Here is a 23739-nt window from a genome sequence, read left to right on the forward strand (position 1 = left end):
TAAGGTGTGCGCCACCCTCAGGCTGAAGTTCTTACCTGTCCATCACATCATCTGAAACTTGAAAGAACCAAGTTCTAAACATCTGCATCATCACCATCAATGGAGAACTTCCAAGGCACAACTGACCTCACATTTTTAGCAGCTCTTCGTCGAGTCTGCCTTTTGGGAGCTTCATCATCGTCGTCATCATCATCTGAAGACTCTTGTTTTTTCCTCTTTCCACGCTGAATCTTAGGTTGCTTTTTAACTTGAGGTTTGGGCACTGTTCTAAAATGAACAGAGGGAAAAAAATGGCAAAGCTTTTATCCTGTCACTTGGTAACTACTTCAAATGTACATAATGGCACCCCTAGGGCAGTGGCAAATACAAATAATTTACTAAAGGGAGGCAGGCATGGGATCAGACTTGGAATTTTAGAATTCGTGAGGTAATCATGATCGTGTTTAGGAGTTCAAAGTCACCTTCCACTACATAATGCTCTCAGAAAAACCAGGGGAAAAGGTAAGGTACAGTCACAGTGATGTGCTTCTCCTACCTAATGAAACCCTAAGACAAAAAAACAGGACTCAGTAAATAATGGGCACATATCCAGCATGACACTTAAATCTTGAGAGCTTAAACTCAGTGGGGAAAGAAAACACAGGCTTTCCCTGGAAGGGGACTAGACCAGGGGTTGGCAAATTTTTCTGTAAATGGCTAGAGAGGAAATATCTTAGATTTTATTGACCAGACAACAAATCTGGGCCACTGTATAAGTACTTATGCAAATAGAAGACATATATTTGTCATAACATTTTTATGGACAAAATTCAAAACAAAGACACTATGCTTTGGTGATAGAATTCTTCTGGACAGAATAATGTTTCACATAATTAGGATTCAAATTTTGTACTATTCTCAAAGTATACATGATAAATGTTCATCCATTAAAAACTATCAACCTTCAGGCCATTTAAAAAGTAGGTGTTGGAGGTGATTTGAATACTGAGAGAAGGTATATTTGGTAGACTGGGGAGATGGTTCTGTCTGTAAAGTGTTGCCACACAAGCATGATGAGCTGAGTTCCATTCCCACAGTCTACAGATGAAGCAAGGCACAGTAGGTGCACTTATAATCTCAGCACTAGAGAGGCAGCGACAGGAAAACATTCGAGGCTAGGCTGGGGCTAGACTGGGGCTAGACTGGGGCTGGGCTCAACTAATCACTGAGCCAGGGTCTAGGGAGAGATTCTGCCTCAAAAACAAAGAGGGATAGCTCCTAAGTTGACCTTACACACATAAGTAATCGACATACACACATACACCACACACATTCACATGCACCCATGGACACAAATGTCCCCCCGCCACCCAAATCCCCCCCACACACACACACACACACACACATCAAAAGCAAAAATAAGAAGTTAAATTTTTTGGAAGTCTTGACTTTGTGGCTAACATGATCTATATAGATTGCTCTAGAAAGGACTGGGCTACACACACAGTGCTTTTAGAATCTAAAACTGCTTTTACAATCTACCCATCCCTGGGAAGGTGAGTAACAATAGCTCACATCTAACTGCTTCAAGATCACATCCTGACCTAATGGCTATATTTCTAATGTTTCAGAACAATATCTGAATACTACTTTCACTTCTGAATTACTCAAGTATCATGGTAAATTTCTTCTGCCTTCTTATGTTATCATCATTTGCCATGTTTGATCAAAAATTACCAAACGTGTTGCCTTCTCAGCCTATGCCCATGTCTATATAATTAGACTGTTCGCCTAGTGTTCTGGACATTCTGCATATAGGATAATAAACTCTAAATATAGTTTTGATCAGAAAGAAGAGTATTTTCATAGTCATAGTTAAAAGTCAGTTCTCGACAGGAATGGTGGTACATGCCTTGAATCCAACACTCAGGTAGCAGAGGCAAGGAGATCTGAGTTCAATGCCAGTCTGGTCTACATAAAGTTCCAGGACAGCCAGGACTAAATAGAAGAAACCCTGCCTCAAAAAGCCAAAAAGTAAATAAATAAAACAAGCAAGAGGGCTGAAGAAATGGTTCAGAGAGTTGGAGCACTGGCTGCTCTTCCAGAGGTTCTGAGATCAATTTCTAGCACCCAAATGGTAACTCACAACTATCTATAATGAGATCTGGTACCCTCTTCTGGCCTGCAGGTATACATGCAGGCAGAATACTGTATGCATAATAAATAAATTTTTAAAAAAATCAAGCAAAGAATTAGTTCTCCCCAAAAGAATGTATAACCTGGACACACACAAAAGCAGAAAATATAGCTGCATATACCACACACCCTAGACTGTCACATAAAAGCAAAAAAGCATAGACCAATGATCAGGGCCCATGATGCACATGCATGATAATGCAATGAGGAATCCATTAGTTTGTGTAATTAGTCACGCCAACAATCAATACATAAAGAGGAAAAATGTATGTCCAGTCAGAACTGCATCCATGCACTCGAAAGTGATCTCAGCAGCCTAGTCACTTAGACACTTGGTAAAGTTTCAGGCTGGCACAAGGAAAGCAGACATCCAAATCCTAAGCAGGACAAACTGTCTTGACCTAGGGCTCTGGCTCCAGTGATTTCCTCCTTCCCTGAGACCCACAGTAAGCTCAGCTAGAAGCAGAGACGGGGCAGGCAAGCAGCATACCTTCTAGGGATGGGTCTTCTAGCTTTTACTTTCTTTTGCTCTGCCTCACTCTCTGCACTGCTTCCCTGTTCCTGATCGTCTTCTGAGGGGTCCTGCTTCCATTTTTCTCTGTGATCAAAAGCAAAACAAAATAATGTTTTTCTATAAGAATTCTTAACCTAAACAATCTCAAAAAGACAAATTCCAAAGTCATTTTCTGAAACACAGAATGTGTGTGCTTTAGATACTATACTAGAAGATATATTTAAGGTCAACTTAAACTTGTGTTTTTGTCATTCTTTCTGATTTATATACCATCTATTTCTAGTTTAACTCTGGTAGCAAATGTAAATGGAAACAATGAGTATAATTTTCAAGCCACCTTTTCTGGAAGAGAAAATGCTGCTCCCATTCTATTTTGTTCCTGACTCTGTCACTACCAAGCCTAAGTCCACAGTAAGTTTTACACCAAAGGTTCCCAAGCTTTGGCATGCATCAGAACTAGCAAAAGAGTTTGTTTCTGATTCAAAGACTGTCAATCATGAAAGCTCTGAATTCTAACAGCTTAATGCACGATGCTGATATTGAGTATAAATGTATTTTAAAATGGGGGGAGGGAGCACCAGCCCCCAACACTTGTGTTTGTCCAGTTAGGTATTGTTGGGTTTGGTTGAGCTTAGTCTTCCTTTAAGCTCCGCCACCAACCTATATGAAATGCTTCAAGTCTTTAGAACATAACTAAGAAAACAGTCCCTGAATTTTTTTTTCAGTGTTGAACTTACCACCCAATTAAGTAATCTGTTCTGTTTAAGACTTAGTTTTTAGTCATTAGTTGATACGGGAAGTGTTCTTTTGTTCCTTGAGACCTTACAAGGCTTAAAAGAGCCATTACCTATAGGTATGCTTTTATCTCTAAGACCTTTAGTTTTTTAAAGGCTAACCAGGACAGCACAGGGACCTAGCTCATTTCCCACCTGTAGTAAACATAGTATGGGATAGCTACCGGGCATGAAAGACATAGGAAAGACCTGATAGGGACATGCTTGAGTTTCCTCCATAAACAAAACAATTACCACTGTACCCATGTGTTCCCTTTACAGAGGTCATAACAAAGATGCCTGGTGCAGAACTGCCAAGTCAAATTAATTTTCTTCATAGAACAAGAAAAACAATACTGTCTTGTTCCCAAAAGGGGTAGATGCCTGGGGCCCTTCCTAACAGCTGCAAGAGTTACTGACTAGTTACTACCACAACTAGTTCTGCTCCACCTGAATTAGTCAAAGTTGGGAGAGGAGAATCTCCCCTTTCATGAAACGGAAATGCACAACGTACTTTCATGTACATTGTTCAGATTCTATCAGCACTATATGTCCTTGACTCCTTGCACAGAGATGAACACAAAGGCTGGTAAATAAAAATGGCCTTGGTTAAATAAAGAAGCTAACTAATGAAGGAGAGCTATCAGTTTTTCAGTCAGCTATGCCTGGTACTTTTAGATGGAGACTAGCTTAGAAAGCCCTGTTACTGGTTTCTACCTATCAGTCTTTCTTTAAACCAAAGACTTTCCTGTATCTATCCATCTCTGGTATCTACCTGCTTCTGCTTACTTGAGGTCTAGTATAAAACCTTGCTAAAGAATATAAAGAAAACAGACATGATATAAAGAAAACAGAATAAGGCAGGACAGTGATGAGTTTAACACCAACCTTGAAAAACAACAAAAAGGGCATCTAAATAATAGAAAGTGCTTGCCAAGAAGACAGAAGAGTAAGGTGAACCCAACCCTTGGGAAATTGGCATGTGAGTCTGCACTCTGCCCAGGACGCAGAGGAATCCTCCAAAGGAACTCAACAGTCATGCAGTTAAAAAAAAAAAAAAAAAAAATTGCCTCACAGGAACAAGTCTCAAAACCATTTGCAATTAAGAACCATGTAATCTGAATCATGTAATATGAACTAGCACTATTAGTGAGACCCACTACAAAGAATACAGCAAACTAAAATTGGAACAGAGAAAGTGTGTGTTGAGGCCATAGGATGGCAGTCAAATTAAAAATGTATACACGACCACAAGAACTTGGGCTCTTCCAACCTAAGAATGTAAAAGGAAACAAACATATCAAATCAACTGGTCTTAAGTTCAGTGAGATGCTCTCCCTGGGAGACTACGCCGCTTGCAGGCACAGCAAACCCTCACACCTACTTTTCTCAATCATAACCCACAGAAGACTGTTAAAAGACCTAGGACAAACTGCAGCCAAGCTTACACATTACAGAATATAGGGACAACTAGAGGTTCCGATGTTTCAAATTGGCCACATTATGTTTTAATTTCCAAGAACAAGAATAAAAGAGAATTATTTCATTTGGTTTGGTTTTTCTGAAACAGAGACCCACTATATAGCTCTGCCTGGCTTGGAACTCATTGTGTAGACAACGCTAGCCTTGAACTGCCAAAATATATCTGCTTCCTTCTGCCACTGCCTCTCTGCCTCTCTGTCTCTCTGCCTCTCTCTCTGCCTGTCTGCCTGTCTGCCTGTCTGCCTCTCTGCCTCTCTCTCTGCCTCTCTCTCTGCCTGTCTGCCTGTCTGCCTGTCTGCCTGTCTGCCTCTCTCTCTGCCTCTCTGCCTCTCTCTCTGCCTCTGCCTCCCAAAAGCTGGGATCACAGGTGTTTATTACCATACCCAATGAAAGAAAGATCAGCCATCTGTGGAGATCAACTGGAGTAATCATCAACTTCCGAATATTGCCCCCATCCTAACACACAGCTCTTGAACAAATAAAAGTGCTCATTTCTGATAGGAAGCCAACTTAAAAGAAACTTCCTAAAGGAGACACCCCATGACCCGTATACTGCAAGTGACACTGCAGTGGCCTAGCTCAGAAATTCAGAAGACTTGCTGCTCTCCTAGAGGACCTGAGTTTGGTCCCAGCACCCACAGAGGTTCCCAACCATTCCCAACTGTAGCTCCAGGGGAGGTGCACACTCTCTTCTGAACTCTAAGGACAGCAGGCATACACATGTGCAGAAAGGCAAAACACCCATACAACATTAACAAGTTTAAAAGATAAAAAGAAGGGGCTGGGGATTTAGCTCAGTGGTAGAGCGCTTGCCTAGGAAGCGCAAGGCCCTGGGTTCCGTCCCCAGCTCCGAAAAAAAAAGAACCAAAAAAAAAAAAAAAAAGATAAAAAGAGACAAGAACTTAATTCATTTATCAAAATGAATTAAAACTACTTCATTTATCAAAAAGAAACTTGTATTTTGATCTAGCGTAAGCTGTCAAAAGAATCTTTGCCAAATTTTGGGAACTATGGGAAAAAACTACCAAAATTTAGCTACTAAGACTCCAAAGTAAACACATGCTCATGCAACAGAAGTGCAAAGAAAGCCTCCTAAGACGCCCCAGCCTGTGAGCAAGTGAGCATTTCAAACAGAGGAACTGGGCATATTCAAGCAAGACAATACCCAACCTGCTCTACTAGGTAATGTGCATTTAAGGTAACTACTTAGTTAAGTGCATGCAGGATTTTTACTACTGTTTTGGAGATGAATAAATGGGTTTAAGAAATTCAAATCTGCCTACTAATCACAGATCATGTAACTAGAGACCCTGGTGGAAAGTCCCCCCACCCCCACCCCGAACTGATTGATGACATACAAAGTTCTGGATACTGACATTTTTCCAAAAGGCTCTACAAAATTAATACAGCTAAGGAACAGAAACCATGGAAATAGGGGGGCTTTGGGGGTTGGGTGTGTTACTTAGTAATAATTTTTGATTCACTGGTTTTCTTTTTTAACAGTGAACAATCTAGGTATAGAGGAACTGTCTTATAATCCTGCCACTTGGAAAGCAAAGGCAGGAGGCTCAGTCTTGTCTATGATAGTGATACCCTTGTCTCAAAAATATAAATAATAAATAAGAACAATATGTCACATTCCTTTCATCTCAACAACAGGAAGGCCTTAAGTTTGAGGCTAGCCTGGGCAGTAAAACAAGACCTTGCATCAAAAATAATAAATATAAAAAGTAACCATCCTGAAGCCAGGGAAGCACACTTTGTAATCCCAGCACAGGGAAGATCTGCCAGTTCACCCCAAGACTGAGCTACACCATGCGCTCACAGCAAGGCCTGTGCTTCTAGCAAGAATGAGACTCTGAACCTGGAGAGATGGCTCAGAGGTTAAGAAAGAGCACTGTCTAACCTTCCAGAGGTCCTGAGTCCCCAGCAACCACAAGGGGGCTCATAACCATCTGTAATGTGATATGATACCCTCTTCTGGCATGTAGGTATACATGCAGATAGAGCTCTCATAAAATAAATAAAATAAATCTTTAAAAAAAAAAGAGAATGTCTTAAAAAAAAATCTTTGTGGGGGGGTGGGGGTGGTTTATACACTTGTAATTCCAGAATTTGGAAAAGAGGCATAAAGACCAAGAGTTTAAGGTCATCCTCAGCTCAGCAACACAATAAGACCAAGGCCTACCTATGGCACTTGAGGTCCTGTGTCCAAATAAAAAAATAAGACCCATGAGATGGTTCAACAGATAAAGGTGTACACCTCCAAGCATGATAACCTGCATTCCATCCACAAACCTACATGAAAGATGCCCACAAGCTGTTCCCTGACCTCCACATGCACACTCACACATATACACACACATACAAAAATAAAGGCTTTTTAAATTTAACTGTAAGAAAATAATTTCCTTAATTAATGAGCACAGAACTAAGGCTTTCCGCTCATTGGTAGATGCTTGCCTATAGCATATTAAATGCTTTATATTCAATCTCTAATGCTGCAAAAAATAATGAACAGAATATAGTTTGTTATAAAATATTTTAACTCTAAGCTCAAGAATTAAAAGCTTCGGGGGTTGGGGATTTAGCTCAGTGGTAGAGCGCTTGCCTAGCAAGCACGAGGCCCTGGGTTCGGTCCCCAGCTCCTAAAAAAAGAAAAGAAAAGAAAAGAAAAGAAAAGAAAAGAAAAGAAGAATTAAAAGCTTCTGGTCTACAAACTGCAATCTTAGAATTATATAAAAACAGTATGTATTTCACAACAAAATGGGTGCCCAAACAATATGAATCTTACCATATCAACGTGAGATTGGCCAAATTAAATCTGCTCCATACTTAGCAAGAATACAATGTCTACTTTAGTATTTGCTTACTTTTAAGAAAAAAAATTAACTGAGTTAATTGGGCTATGAGAACTTAAGCCGGAGGTGGAGCTCTAACAAACTTAAACTGAGAATCTTGAGACCTGGGACAGACAGAACACAAAGACTGTCCCATAAATGCAGAAAAGTTTGAAATGGTCAGATAAAGTCATTTCACCCATGAAAGACTTACTGTTTTTTCAGCTGCCTCTGGCCTCTTCTTTTCGGACTCCCACTCTCAGACCCGCTACTTGCCTTCAGTGTGGGAGGGGGAGAAATGATTAGACTTTAATTCACAGGGAGATTTTAGACAGAAAATCAGTGTCTCTTTCTCATGTCTACACTTCAGAGTCATCTAAAACAGCAGTATCAAATACAAATACTACCCATATATGTTCCGAACCTATCTGTACAACACAGTGAGCCAGCCACACATAGGAACTGAGCACTTGACATGTGCATACTAGGGCTGAGAAATACATTTTAAACTGTACATGATTCTAAATCAGGGCTGGAGACATGGCTCAGAGGTTAAGAGCACTGACTGCTCTTCCAGAGGTCCTGAGTTCAATTCCTAGCAACCACATAGTGGTTCACAACCATCTGCAACACAATCTGATTCCCTCTTCTTGTGTGTCTGAAGAGAGTGACAGGGTACTCACATATAAAATAAATAAAATCTTTTAAAAAAAAATTTTAAAGTCGCATATGCTAGCAGTAACTATACAAGTCATTGTAGATCTAACAATGCATAAAAAAGACCAAATTTAGTGAATGTGCCTTAAAGGCACTGCCTACTGACTTATTTACCTTAGATTCAATTAATGAGCATCAGAAATCATGAATGAAGAGCTAAGAGCAGTAAGTCAAGGAAGGATTATAGTCATGGACAGTGTGACAGCATCTTTCCCCAAATGAACCAAAATGGCATTGTTCCTACTGCTGTTAGTCTTGGGTCCTACCAAGGATGTACTGATTATATAAAACAGGAGGGGTATACACATGTAACTGGATATAAGGAATATGGTTCAGTGGTCTGGGAACTATGGGAGGAGCACATGCACACCAGCTCAGAAAACGCTCAGAACTCAAACAGCATAAACATGAAGGTGTTGGCGTGACTTGATGTTCGGAGGACACTTACTAAAACCTGTACCTAATTCCCCAACATTTGGCTATCAATGCATAGCTTCCATCAGAAGAATGTCACATAGCTAAGAATAGCAAAATCCTCCTAAGGCAGAAAGAGGACATTTCACTAAGACAGAGGAAGAGTAGCCCTTCAGAATTTACAAATCTAAATGGAGAGATTTCACAAAACAATGACACATTCCAGGAAGTATGAAACAAGTCTGACTGTAAAGATGTGGGAAGCCAGTACACAACACTGGCTTTAAAAATCATGTGATGGAGGGATAGGTGCTCGCTTAGCATGCTCAAGAGTCAAGGTTCTGCCCCATCACTAACACAAAGTACTCCATCTCTCGCAGTTAGAACAGAAAATGAATATATTAGAAACTAATTTTCTAACCCACACTACAATCGAGACGGAAAAATAAAGCTTACATGAATACTTTAACACTCCCCTTTCCTTTCTCTGGAGTAAATCCAAACCACTCCCACATCCATTTGTTCAGCAGGTAAGTTGTTCACTTAAAACAAAATGCTAGGTGTCTAAAGCAAACTTACCACAATCAGTTACACTCAAGTTCAAGTTCTGATTCAAAGCTTGTAACACCATAAATACAGGATTAAAACATTAATTATTTGGTAAGTATTTACTTCTTGCTCTACTTATAGACTCACGGAAAGGCCCAATCAGAGGCCACACCTGAAGTTGTCTCTTTACTAGTAGAACACAGCAGTCACAGATGAGGTGAAAAGGGGAAGTGAAGCGCACCCCCTTGAATACTTCTTTTCTTACCTCTTCCTTAATATTAAATCGTGATGGTTCTTGTCTGCTCCGATTTGACCTCCTAACCCCATAAACATCAGGATATTCTTCCCACATCTGCAAAATGAATAGATTGCACATGAGTCCTTTCCCTAACACCACTCACTATTTTCATTATCAGAATATTTATTTCTTATCAAACAAAATCCTGTAAAGTCAAAGGGTTGTTTTGCTACATTTGGGAGAAAGTTAAGCAGTATCCTTTCAAAAGAATAAGTACTATCCTAATGAAGAAAGTTTAACAAAGCCTCCACTGCTATTAACACTATCCCCAACACTGCTAACGTCAGTCAGCTAAAATGTGATGCTGATTACTTCCACTAAATATAAAGCACGGAAGAAGTCCGTACTTTAATTTAAATTTCCTGATGCTTACAGTTTCAACTTAGAAACAGTAAACAAAAACCCAAGCAGAAGGGCGTCACCGAATCCAATCCCACAAGGCAGCGTAGGCAGCTCCAGGCTCTGGAGGTGAGAGCCTCCTCTGCATTGTCCCTGGCATCCCTGTTTTAACCCACTAGCAGCTGTTAGCCCTCTGCCTTTCGCCAGGGATTTGAAAATGTAAACCTAAAAGAGGGGCTACTGAGGTGTTTAGTTTTCTACTCTCTTCCCCAGAGATTACTATGTTACACATGCTCTGTGCTTTTTAAACGAAATCACAGGAAAGCAAAAGGAAGCTGAATGGACTGTAACAGGCTGATGTGAAGATGTTTAGTCATGTTTAAACATGTGGAAGAGATGTTAGAAAACCAACATTAGGATTATGGCTTTTATTAAAAACAAAAACTGCAGCCAATGTCACAAAAACATTCAGAAATTTGAGGCAAGTACACGCAAAGGACTAGAAGCCACTGAGGCCAGTAAAATGTTTACACAGAAGGGTGTTTTCTTTAGGGAACGAGACAGTAAACTCTCAACCATGTGGCTATTTCTCTCTGAAACTGTAATAGGAAAGTAATCACAAAGTATCCAGATATACTGGGCAGGGAAGGGAGGGAGCATGACACCAAGTCCCAAGTTTAGAACAGCACTATCCCATTGTTTCTCTTAAAAGTTTGAATATGATGAATAAATTTCACATGCCTAGCTAGGCATGGCGTTGAACACCTTTCAACACAGTGGTCAGGAGGCAGAGACAGGCAGATCACAGTGCTTTCAAAGCCAGCCTAGTCTACACAGTGAGTTCCAGGACAGCCAGAACAGCAGACTGAAATCCTAACCAGGAGAAAAAAAGTAGAAAACAGGGTAAAAAAGCAAAAATTCATAAAAGATAAACCAAAAAACAAACAAAAACCCCACAACATAATTAAGCAAAGGAAGGCAGTATTAAACAATAAAAACCAAACAAACAAAAAACCAGCTACAGTAAACTAAAAAACAAGGAATAACCTAAAAAAGTTATAAGGAATAAGCATTTCAGAACTAGAATCCAATGTAACTTTGTAATTCGGTGTTGTCAGATTCCCAAATAATGGTTTTAGAATTATCCCGACTTTAAAGGTCAAAGTACCCAGCCAGGAGTTAGGAGTGCAGGTGCAGGAGGCAGGGAACTGCACACCACACTGGGCCAACTCTGTAGAGGAAGGAGACAGGGAGACTTGTGCTCCAGCCTTTCTGCCCACACCCACACCCACACCTATGCCTTTCTGGACCTCAGCTAGATGAGAAATTATGTGTATGATTCAGCAGAAAACTTCTGAAGCCTTTACTGACTGAAACAACTAAATCAGGCTGATGACTACCCCATCATTCTCTTTTCACTCGGAACTCTGCCCAGGCAACTGGCCCAACGCTGGGCATTTCTATATGTCATACTGTACCTTACACCCCAAAGCAGCTTGTATTATTTGTCCTTTAGAGGACATCTGATTCTGCTCTTCAAAAAAAGAGTAACATGAATTCACTCACTACTGAGCGCTCCCTACATGAATAGTGAAACTTTCCTCCTGTTAGGGGAAGACTCGGGAAACCAGCATGTAAATAAGATGTAAATAGAAAGCAGTGTTTTTGGAATTTATCATTTAAGTGAATCCTTCTATTAGGCCCAGCCACATAGAATTATGTGTTTTTACCTTTTTAGGACTGATTGCCTTAACCATAAAATGATTTCGATATTCTTGAAGATGTAATCTTATCTTGAAATCCTACATGTTCATATATGTATATATTTATTTGGTGGTGGAGGCTAAATATGCAAATCTAATCTCAATAATGCTTTCTCAAGCCAGAAAAAAAAAGTCAGGAGCAGGGGTGTAGTGGTACATTCACTCCTTCAATCCCAGTACTTGGACAGCTGAGGCATGTGGATCTCTATGAGTTCAGGGCCAACCTAGTCTCAGGACATTCATTCTCCCTCTCCCTCTCCTCCTCCCTCTCTCTCTCTCTCTCTCTCTCTCTCTCTCTCTCTCTCTCTCTCTCACTCGCACACGCACACGTGCACACACACACACACACACACACACACACGCACACGTGCGCACGCGCCAGGTATCTTGGCACATGTGTTTAATCACAGTACTCAGAAGACAGAGGCAGCTGTGTGTCTGAGGAGTGTGGGCTACACAAGTGTTCCCAGCTAGTCTTGGAGTTATAGTGAGATCCTGTCTCAAATGAGTAAATAAGTAAATAAACAAATTCTAAAGTAAATAAACAAATTCTAAAGTAAATTTTCCTATCCCTAGCCATCAGCATTCTGACACCATCTGATGCCCCCATAAAAGCCAAATACCATTATGTGGCAACTATGCTGAAAACGGAAATAACTGTTCAACCATAGTCTGCCATAAGAACTCCAAATGGCTGAAACTAATCTAAGAGCAACTATAATATGAAAAGTAATATGAATACAAATTTGCATTTTAGATTATATCTTAAATTTAAAAGATAAAGACATAAAACTTCATTCACGTGGGTTTTTTTTTTAAAGTGGAAAGCAATATTCTTTTGTATTTTGAGTAGTTCATACACATCTCTCAAATAAAATCGTACAAGTTCTTACGCGGTGAGCTGGGAAGTACGGAAGCTGGCAAAGTTCGTCCCGACAATGCTCAAACCCAACACCACAAAAGATAACACAGGTCTCTTATCCCAACAGAGGCAGAGGAAGGAGTTGCTGTTCAAGGTCATCCTGGACTCTTGGGCTACATAGCTTATGCCCCTCCCGCCAAAAAAGAACCTTCCCACACCTGCTGATGAAGCCCCAATCATGTAATTCCAGAAAAAAAAAAAAAAAAAAAACAAATGTATTCCAAGGTTTGTAATCAATGTGAAAATGTTATGCACCTTATTTTTGCCCTTTGAATTCTTTGCTACAAGATTCTTTTCTAATAAGCAAAAGATAACTACAGTTGCCTTTGTTCAGGCTGTTGCATGGTTTGTTTTCTATTACTCAGACAAGGAAACTCTAGGCAAGAGATGGCCCAGGCCTGTAATCCCAGCACGAGGGTCGAAGGAGGAGAGTTTTAAGATTAAGAGTTCCAGGCTACACCAGGCTATCCAGTAAGACCCTGTCTGAAAACAAAGGACAAGGTAAGGAGGGAAGAACTGGCCAGGCATGATGGTGCACACCTATAATCTCAGAATGTGGAAGACTGACGCAGGAGGATCAAGAGTGTAAACCCGGTCTTGACTGTACTGCAAGCAAGCCAAGTTCCAGGCTAGCCCACGGTACACCAGACCCTATCTCCAGAAACGGAAAAAAAGACATAGTAATCAAACTTCTTTGGAAACACTGTGCTAGCTGGTCCTAGATAGTAGCAAATTTGCAATATCCAGCTCAAGAGATACCTTCTTCACATCAGCTATCCGTTCCTTCTTAGAGGCAGGCTTCTCTTTGGCTTCTGGAAGGACTGGCTGGGATTTGGAACCTGCTGATTCACTCTCAGACTCTGATTGGCTCTCAGAAGATTCCGAACTGCTATTGGACTCGCTGCCATGTCCACTTCCGGGATCGCTGCCCTGCTCACTTTCAGACTGACTGCCAGAGTCTGAAGCCGAAGCTTCTTCAGAGGCTGAATGACTTAATAGAAAGACAGGCAGTGAGAGAAAGACTTAGAAACATTTAAAACTGCAACATACATAAATGTTTTTTTTAAATCCTCTGGTGATTATGTCTTCAGACCATAATTTCAGCAATTTAACATCCACATCTTCAAATTCACTTATTCTTGTACTGCAAGCAATGTTTTACCTTCCTATCATTTTCTGATACATATACCAGGTATTATACATATTTTCACACAATCAGGAGAACATATAGGTCCCTTCATTCAAATGAGATAAAACTATATAGCTCAAAGTATTTAAGGGACTCTGACCTCACTGGAACAATGTTCTGTCTACTAAGTCACATCTTTTAAGTACCAAATGCCCACCCGTTTCTAAATAAAAGGTAATACTTTCAAAAATGACAAAAATAAAGCTACTCCAAAAGGAAGAAGGCAAACATCAGATCAGTGGTTCTCAGAGACATGTGAGCAGCTCAGGTAGGGAGCTACACTCACTATCTACAGTCCAGAGGTCCTGCCTCCAAAGCCATAATTTTTCTTCAAATTTATTATACATACATACACACACAGACACACTATAACTGTCTTTACACACATCAGAAGAGGGTATCAGATCTCATTACAGATGGTTGTGAGCCACCATTTGGTTGCTGAGATTTGAACTCAGGACCTCTGGAAGAGCAAACAGTGCTCTTAACTCCTGAGTCATCTCTCTAGCCCAAAAGCTAGGATTCTAACGAGAATGCCACACCCCACATTCTTTGGTAAGGTACACACCCTGCTCCCCTCCCCTTCCTCATTCCAAACCCTCAGAAAAGAATCTTTAGTAGGTAAACAATCATGAAGGCCACAAAATGGAACTGTAGGTTGAGACGTAGACACAGTAGCAGGAAGTTAGAGAGGGAAATTCCTTATTTATCACCACTGTATCTGCCAAATTAGAACTGAGGTCACTTAACAAAGGTCTATGGAAACTGGGCTATGGGTGTAACTGGGTTGGTAGTGTGCATTCAAAGACAGCAGAGGGCCCCTGGCATGTACGTACGTATGTATGTATGTATGTATGTATGTACGTATGTATGTATATGTATGTACGTATGTATGTATGTGCAGTGATGCATACTCAGAAGGACTAGAAGTTCAAAGTCAGCCTTTGCTACATAACAAGTTGGGAGACCAGCCTGGAACACAGGAGTTGCTGACAAAACAAGAGAGAGAAAAGAAAAGAAATTACTGGAAACTTGTATTGATCCAAATCTACAAAAAGCACATTACAGTACAAAGGACTTTATGTCAAGTGAAAATGGAAAAACTATTCTCTAAGGAGGAAAGGTGATAGAAACACAGACTGCCTGATCATCTCTTAATGTCATATGCTAACTACTTTCTGCATGTTTTTCTCCAGAACAAACCTGTGGAGATAGACTGAAGGAACTTGGCCTTCTCCCTCTTGCTTAGCCATCTGTACTTTTTATCACATCTCTCCCTTTCTAGTTTACCTTCTCTTTTATTTTTTATCTTATGTATATCACTATTCTGCCTGCATGCATGCACCATTGTCTGTACAGTACTCACAGATGGATCCCCAAGGCTATTAAGAATCAAGCTGGGGTCCTCTGAAAGAGCAGCTCAGGCTCTGACCTGAAGAGCCATCTATCTCTCCAGTCCCCCAAGCTGGGCCATCTTTTAACTAGTATCAGCCATCCCAAGAATCATAAGCATCACATGGATGCTTTGAGAGTCTGACATCTAGTCTCAGAACTGTATGTCTAAGAGAAAGTTCTCCCACTCGATAATACCAGAAAACTCAGAACACTAAAGGACTGTTAGTACAGAGAGATTTAGCTACCAAACCTCCTTATACATTAAAGATTCAGAAGAGGCATCCTAAAGATGGAGGCAAGGGAAGAATCTGGAAGCTAGGCAACTGATGAGCACTTACAGAGAGGCCTGCACTTACAGCTCTGACAGGACACCCTGGCCTCATCTCTGTGGCCATCTCACATGAACTAGAAAACGAAGGCTCTGACATGTCTTGTGTATGAGTGTTTTGCTTCTGTGTTTGTCTATGTACCAAAGGCTAGAAGATGCCCTGGAACTGGACTTAAGACAGTTGTAAGCCATCATGTGGTTGTGGGGAACTGAAGCCCAGGTGGTCTACAAAGCCTCTTAGCTGCTAAGCCCTCTCTCCAATCCCTTGCTCTCTCTTCAATTCCTCCCCTCATCCCCATTTGCTCTGTGTAATACTTGTAGAGGCGTGGCATAAATGGCAGTACCATTCACTTCCAACCCCTGTACAGTGCTTATGCAGTAAGCTAAGTATCTGACTTCGAGAGCTTGAGTATCATCTGCTGTAGGAATGCATGCTTTGCTCTCTCATGTACCGAGCTCAGCCTTAGACACTTCCAAATGCTGACCCATCGCTGCAATTACTGAGAAGTGAAAACTGGCAGCCCTACCTAGGGATTGGCTTCAACTCTCTCTCACCTTGTGCTACCTCTCAACTTTGCTCAGCGATTCCTGCCCCAAGGAAAATGAGTCCAAAGCCCCAGCAGTTGGCTTAGGGGTGTGGCTCAGTGGTACAGTGGTATCTATTCATTTATAAATCTGAGGCTTGGTCCCAACACCTATTAAAAAACGGTAAAATCGGGCTGGAGAGATGGCTCAGCGGTTAAGAGCACCCGACTGCTCTTCCAGAGGTCATGAGTTCAATTCCCAGCAACCACATGGTGGCTCACAACCATCTGTAAAGAGATCTGATGCCCTCTTCTGGTGTATCTGAAGACAGCTACAGTGTACTTATATATAATAAATGAATAAATAAAAAAAATTAAAAAAAAACGGTAAAATCTAAGTTTTTTTTAAAGTCCAGCTATTTATTTGACACATTACCTTGTCTCCCATTTGTCCCAGCCTATAAAAATAATGTGGTTGTCAACCTCAGAACAGGCTTGAAACCTAAGGCCATCTTGTCAATTTTCCTTGTGTTAGTGGATTAGTGATTAATGACTGAAATGACTTCACTTTCCAGATGAACTTGAGACAAACGAGAACTTGTGTGTGAAATCACATGGCAATCATCACAACTAAAATTATCAGAGCAACACAGTATAAACAACATACTCTGAGAAAATATTCCAACATAACTAAAAAATGCTAACCTACCAGTTTAATGACCCAGAAGAAGCAATAAGACACAGTTTCAGTGTACTGCAGAAAACAGTACAACTAACTACAAAGGCTCTTGGTCTTGTGCAGAAAAGCAGGACTCACAGCAGCTGTAATAATGTGTGAATGCCACACCAGAACAGTTCCCTATGAACTGCCACATTCACACAATATTTCACTATCTGGTCATATTCAGACTGCTCTCTTTACCAATAATCTATAAATATCTGTGATTCATTTGTCTTATCTTTATTTCTAAACGGAATATTTAGGTTCTTTCCCCATCACTCAGTATAACCAATAAAGCTATATATTCTTTATATACTTTTTTGGACAGCTATGTTTCTGCTTCTATACAAGTGACCACTAGAAATATAACACTGCATACAATTATCACAAAACACCCACATACCCATCAGCACACTCTTATGTATGTAAATGTTAGTCTACAAACCTGTCAAGAGTAGTTCATTCTGTGGGAAGGAATATGCTAGTGGATTCTGCTTATGCTTGTAAAATAAAAAGTAAAAAACTAAAATACAACTAAAACCAAACCCAAGAAAATAAAGTCGGTCACCTGTGAAGCTGAGGAAAAGATGTAACCAGAGAAGACATAAGCATTTTTGTGGCTTTAGTGATGACCTCACAGCTGCTTATAACTCTTAAATATTTTCAATGTATAAACTAGTTCACTAATACAAACACATACAGAAGAATGAAATCAAGGTAAGAAAACAAGGCATTCAACCCTACACAAAAGATACTGTCTCCAAAAATCAGGAGGAGGAAGAGGAGGAGGAGGAAGAGGAAGAGAAGGAAGAGGAAGAGGAGGGAGAGGAGGAAGAAGAGGAGGAAGAAGAAGAGAAGGAAGAGGAAGAGGAGGGAGAGGAGGAGGAGGAAGAGGAGGACAGAAGGGAGAGGAGGAGGAGGAACTTTATTTTAGAACAAGCAAGTTAGATATTAAGATAACATATTCCAGGGGCTGGGGATTTAGCTCAGTGGTAGAGTGCTTGCCTAGGAAGCGCAAGGCCCTGGGTTCAGTCCCCAGCTCCGAAAAAAAAGAACCAAAAAAAAAAAAAAAAAAAAAAGATAACATATTCCAAGAGAAGGAATGATTTATGATTTTCGTTAAAACCTTAATAAAGGTTTGTGGGAGGAGAGGTTGCTGTTTTGGTTTCTCCCCTTTTTTTTGTAAGCTAGCCATACCTGCCCCTGCGTCCTAGTGCTGAGATGACAAGCCTAAGAGGACGAGTCCCTTACTGTGGAAAACAAATTCCTTTTAAAACCTGTAATACGGGAAAACAACAGCTGAAGTGACGTGACATTCCCTAATATGGAGTGATCCTGAATACATCAGCTCTACACAGGAACCGTCACATTGATTCAGAGATTCTCTAAGGCTAAATAAAAAGGGCAGCCAGGTGAGTGGTACATGCTTTTATAGCAACACTTGAGAACCTGAAGATCAGGACACAGCCTGTGTCCTGTATCCAAAGGAGGTGGGAGTAGGGGTAGGGCAAATTCACTTCTTATGTGACAATCCTCAAACAAAAGCACTCTCTGTTATATAATAATATAGAATATATAATAATCTGACTTTCAAGATGTAGTTACAAGGCAGTCAAAAATTAAATTCACATGAATTATCTACTACACCCTCATAAAAAGCACATTTAATTGAAAATTATTCAAACACTATAAACTGCAAACAAAATGTATACTTTCAACTGGACAAAAAAATGTGTCAAAAGAGAAAGAGAAAGAAGAAAAGGGAAAAAACAGCTTTACTAAGGTTTTTAGGAAATGGATCAGTCTTTCTCAAACTGGACTTTAAAACCAACAGGGTCACTTCCATTTCTTAAAGTATCATTTTCAAAATGGCCACAAGAGGCCAGCACAACAACACTGCACTTAAAAGAGAAAGCCTGTGGGTTCTCTGTCCAAACCGTCCATTTCAGCACACTATGTTTATTTTCCTAACTCACAAAATGGCTGAACTTTGTAGTTACTGCTGGTGAAATGCAAACTCTGAATAATGCAAGTAAATCCCACAAAGAGCTATCCACACAAAGTTCACATTAGAGATGTTAAGTGTCAGATATACACAAAAAGCCTAATCCTTAAGTGAGTCTATGCAGTCCAAGTGTGTTAATAACATCTGAGAACTACAGAATCTGTATTCCCACCCTGGGGTAATGCTAGCTTTGCACTGACCATTCTTCACTCACATTATGAAATCAACCAAGCTGCCCTATGACTGCTCCTTTGGGGCTGTGGCTTGGTATCCTTACAGAAATGGGAAGGGAGAGCTATTGAATCATTGATAACGGACAATTCCTCAAGCTTTAAGACTCTTTAAAGAGGTCTTAAAGAGTCTTTGTCCTATGGTCAAATCTTAGGACACTTAACATTTTGTTATAGTATAAACTTGGCTTCCAGGGACTAAGTCACTACCCAAAGACTATACATGGACTGACCCTGGACTCCAACTGCATACATAGCAATGAATAGCCTAGTAAGAGCACCAGTGGAAGGGGAAGCCCTTGGTCCTGCCAAGAATGAACCCCCAGTGAACCCCCATTGTTGGGGGGAGGGCGGTAATGGGGCGAGGATGGGGAGGGGAACACCAGGAGAGAAGGGGAGGGGAATGGGTTAGGGGGATGTTGGCCCGGAAACCAGGAAAGGGAATAACAACTGAAATGTAAATAAGAAATACTCAAGTTGGGGTTGGGGATTTAGCTCAGTGGTAGAGTGCTTGCCTAGGAAGCGCAAGGCCCTGGGTTCGGTCCCCAGCTCTGAAAAAAAAGAAAAAAAAAAAAAAAAGAAATACTCAAGTTAATAAAGATGAAAAAAAAAAAGGCTAAGCCAAGTAAATCAGGAAAACCAAGGTGAGAATGTATTGATAAGAAAAATATTCAACATATGAAGACTGGCATATCAAAAGTCTAGAAGGAGTGCTAGAAAGATGAGCTCAGTGGTTTAAGGCAATGACTGCTCTTCTAGAGGACCAGACTTCAATTCGCAGTACCTACATGTCAGCTCAGAGTTGTCCATAACTACAAGATCTGACACCTTCACACACACACATACACACAGGTAAAACACCAATATACATAAAATAAAAATAAATAACTTTTTAAAATCCAAAACATAATCACGTAAAAGAAACTAAAATGGCCAATAAACTTTAAAACATATAATAAAAAAATATAATCAAGATATAACATCAAAAACTGAAACTTCATTAGGAATGTGGGAGATAATTTTATATATTTTGTCAAAACTAACAAAAATATTAACCAATGATAAGGTAGTAAAGAAAACAGTAGTTACAACACAACTAAAAGTTTAGACAGGTTTAGAGAAAAGATGTCAACCAGTAACACTTCTTTCTCTTCTTTTTCTTTACTTATTGTGTATGATATACATGATATGCCATGACACATATATGAAGGTCAAATTGACAACTTATCTTGACTGTTCCAGAAATGGTTCTTAAAAATATATGTATAAGCCCTAGGCAGTGGCGGCATATGTCTTTAATCCAAGCAATTGGGAAGCAAAAGCAAGTGGATCTCTATGTTCAAGGCTAGCTAGTCTACAGAGCGCTCTAGGTCAGGGATACAGAGAAACCCTGTCTCCAAAAAAGGAAAGAAAAAAATTCCTCCAAATCAATACATAGGTATGTATGTTAGCTGGATAAATCAAAGCAACACTCAGAGCAAAACTATGCAAAGCCAGAAGGAAAAAAAGAAAGAATGAAATAGACAAGATGTGAATTATCCATATTACAGAATTAACTTCAGGAATAAAATTAGGGCTTAATTATATCTGTAAGTACAAGTGACAATTTTAAAAATAAAAATTTTAAAACAAAATTATACGAACTATAAACATTTTTAAAATATTTTCTCTGCCAAGTTAGCATAAAATGACAGCTGTAAAGGGATGTGATGGGATTGTAGCTACGTCTTAACTGTCAGTAAAACTTACTCTCTGAACATCTCTGCTTTTTTCATAATGTTTCTAAAAGGCTTATTTGGTTTTTGTTGTTGAAACAGGGACTCACTTAAACTCTGGATAGCCTGAAACTTGTAGACCAACCAAGATCTCAAAAAGATCTAAATTCCTCTACCTTATAAGTGGGGGAGCTAAAGGAATATCACTATGGCTAACAAGGTTTCTTTTTATCCTATGATCCCTTCCTAGGACTCAGCTCATGATAGGATTCAGTTCAAGATAGACAGGGAATATTAAGGAGAAATGGCAGGAGGAAAGGAGGAATCTAATTAAAGACTCTCGCCACTGGGAATAAAGAATTCCAACCCAGCTACCACAGTGACAGCAGATTTGCCCAAATGAGCTCCAAGTATGACTTCACTACATTCAGACATTTTTCTTCAGAACAAGGCTAAATAAAGCCCTTCACACACCCCCAACACACACCTTGATTTTATTTTTAAGACAGGGTTTCTTTCTCTACACAGCCCTGGCTGACTGGCTGGCTGGCTGGCTGACTGACTGGCTGGCTGGCTGGCTGGCTGGCTGGCTGGCTGTTTGGCAGGCTGGCAGGCTGGTTGGCAGGCTGGTTGGCTGGCTCTCTTGGAACTTTTTAAGTAGACCAGGCTGGCCCTGAACTCACAGATTTTCCTGCCTCTGCTAGAATTAAATTTGCACACCACAATGCCAGGCTGTTCACTGCACATCTTAAGTTCCCCTAAAAGTCAGTACCCTAGGCTTCTACTTTATCAAATGTCATCACACCCAACACAAATTAGGAACCACCCTACCAAACTTCCCCATAAAGAAAAGGTCCCTCAGAAGAGGGTTTCAGCAGAAGAGGAAGGGGGGATGGAAGGACAATGGAGGGTGACAACAACTAAGACCATGTACGACACTGTCCTTTAGCATCTTCAAGATATAATCAGTACTTACTTACGGCTACAAAGACCTTAATCTCAATTCCCTTGAGGAACTCAAGCTCACAACTGTCCTGAGTGACCACCCCAGAACTTGGGAGACGGAGGGAAGCTGATCACTGAGTTCAAGGCCAGCCTGTGCTACAGAGTTCCAGGACAGCCAAGGCTACCTACACAGAGAAACCCTGTCTTGAAATTAAAAAACCAAACAAAATAAAAACAAGTATACCGGGCAAATATATCTCTTTGGTATATATCACTAAATTATATGTAATACCAATTATTAAAAATATAGTATTGTTATATATTATATGTGCTACTATTATATAATATAGTCAATAATAGTTATGTATAACAATATATTATTAATATGAATACATATATAGAATCAACCTGGAATGAAATTATTTTCTGTAGTGAAGCCATGAGTCCTGCTTTAACTCAAAAGAATTTCTCAAGGTAGTGGTGGCAGCAGGAACTGAGTATGTATGTCTGAGTATGTTACTTCCACTGACATCTATTTCATTATTCATCTATGGAAGGCCACTGATACCAGTCAAAAAAAAAAAAAAAATCAAAATGGAGTCACTCAGGATAAAACTTCTAAATTGTTTACCTTACCTTCAGTGCAATTTACATTGGCACAATCAAGCTGTCTCTGTCTTACAACCTACAGTAACCCAACTGTCTGTTTCTTTGTTTCCTACTTCTAAATGACTGCTCTCCATGCCTTCCTACTTACAGATGAAATGCTACCCATTCCTCAGTCACTAATAAAACCCAATTAGACCTTCAAGTTTCTGTTAAAAACTGCCGTTTCTCTATAGGAAAATTCACTTTCACTTTAAAGAAAAATATACAAAATGGTACTAACGATCTCATGGAATAACAAGCTAAATCTCAACCATATTTCTCAAATTAGGCAGCCAATGGTCTGCAGTTTAGAGCAGCAGAGGGCTTTCCCATCAATCATTAGGCCCTCTAGGTTCAGTCCCAGTATGGGTGAGAGTAACAGACATGGTAGTGCAGCCTATAACCCTAGCTGTTCTGGAGGCTGGGGCAGGGAAGATACTCAGCACTTATCTAGTTGTTTCTGAAATTCTCGTCGGGGACCAGGCAGAAGTCACCTTAAGCTTTCTCATTCTACTTCTGCTCCCAATGACCAACTGACATTTCATCAACTTAAATGGCGTACCACATACTCACACTACTGACCCTGGCAAATTAGGGTGTGAATTACATCAAAGAAGCTAGAAATGATCTACATGGAGAATAATATGCATAATCAGGATCTGGAAAGTTACATACTAAAGGCAAAAACAAAGTTTTCCACTCAGGTAAAAACAAGACTACACCAAGCTGAAGAGAAGCAACAAGGAAACCTCCTTGAACTCATAAACAAGATTCTAACCACCATCAAAGGGGATATTTACATTCTCAACACTAAGAATAAATGGCCAGGAGTTCCTTTTAAACCTCCGAGTCTATTTTCTTACTAGCTAACTTGTAGACTATAATTTTTAAAGACTTTTATAAGATCAAAAGGGATTAAAAGCCCCAGTTACCCATCCCAATAAATGTTTAATGTATTCCCATGTCCTCAAGAGTCCTTAGAGCTAGCAAAGAAAACAAACAAGGTAGGGGTCTCAGTTTAGCACCCACCAACATCCACTGTGGCACAAACTCCACATTTCAGTCATACATGCTTTCTAAACACAGGGACACCTTTGACAGAGCTGAAGCTGGACTGTGGAGGGAGCACCTCTGTAGGCTGTCTGGCTGTAGGCTATTTAGCGTCCCACACTCCTATGCACTAGATGTCAACAGCACCCCAGCACCTGATAATAGCCAAATATATGTCCAAAAAAGATAAAATGGGGGTGAGA

At 40.1% G+C, this 23739-nt stretch overlaps 1 protein-coding gene across 17 annotated transcripts in view; it reads right to left on the reverse strand.

Moving 5' to 3' along the window:
• Window positions 1-23739, reverse strand: part of Chd2 (chromodomain helicase DNA binding protein 2) — a 112731-nt gene that overhangs the window by 76763 nt on the left and 12229 nt on the right. For 9 of the 17 annotated variants that reach the window (XR_015624081.1, XR_015624080.1, XR_015624079.1 and 6 more), the window contains 5 exon segments: window positions 13546-13777; window positions 9730-9816; window positions 7999-8060; window positions 2666-2773; window positions 127-267 (listed from right to left, as the gene is read on the reverse strand). Coding sequence is in view for 7 of the 17 variants with exons in the window: in NM_001107523.2 (NP_001100993.2) it covers window positions 127-267; window positions 2666-2773; window positions 7999-8060; window positions 9730-9816; window positions 13546-13777 (630 nt within the window). In the remaining 10 variants the exon portion in view is untranslated. 17 annotated transcript variants of the gene reach the window in all.

Source organism: Rattus norvegicus, chromosome 1, assembly GCF_021556685.1.
Source record: "Rattus norvegicus strain SHRSP/BbbUtx chromosome 1, alternate assembly SHRSP_T2T, whole genome shotgun sequence".
NCBI classification, from domain to species: domain Eukaryota; kingdom Metazoa; phylum Chordata; class Mammalia; order Rodentia; family Muridae; genus Rattus; species Rattus norvegicus.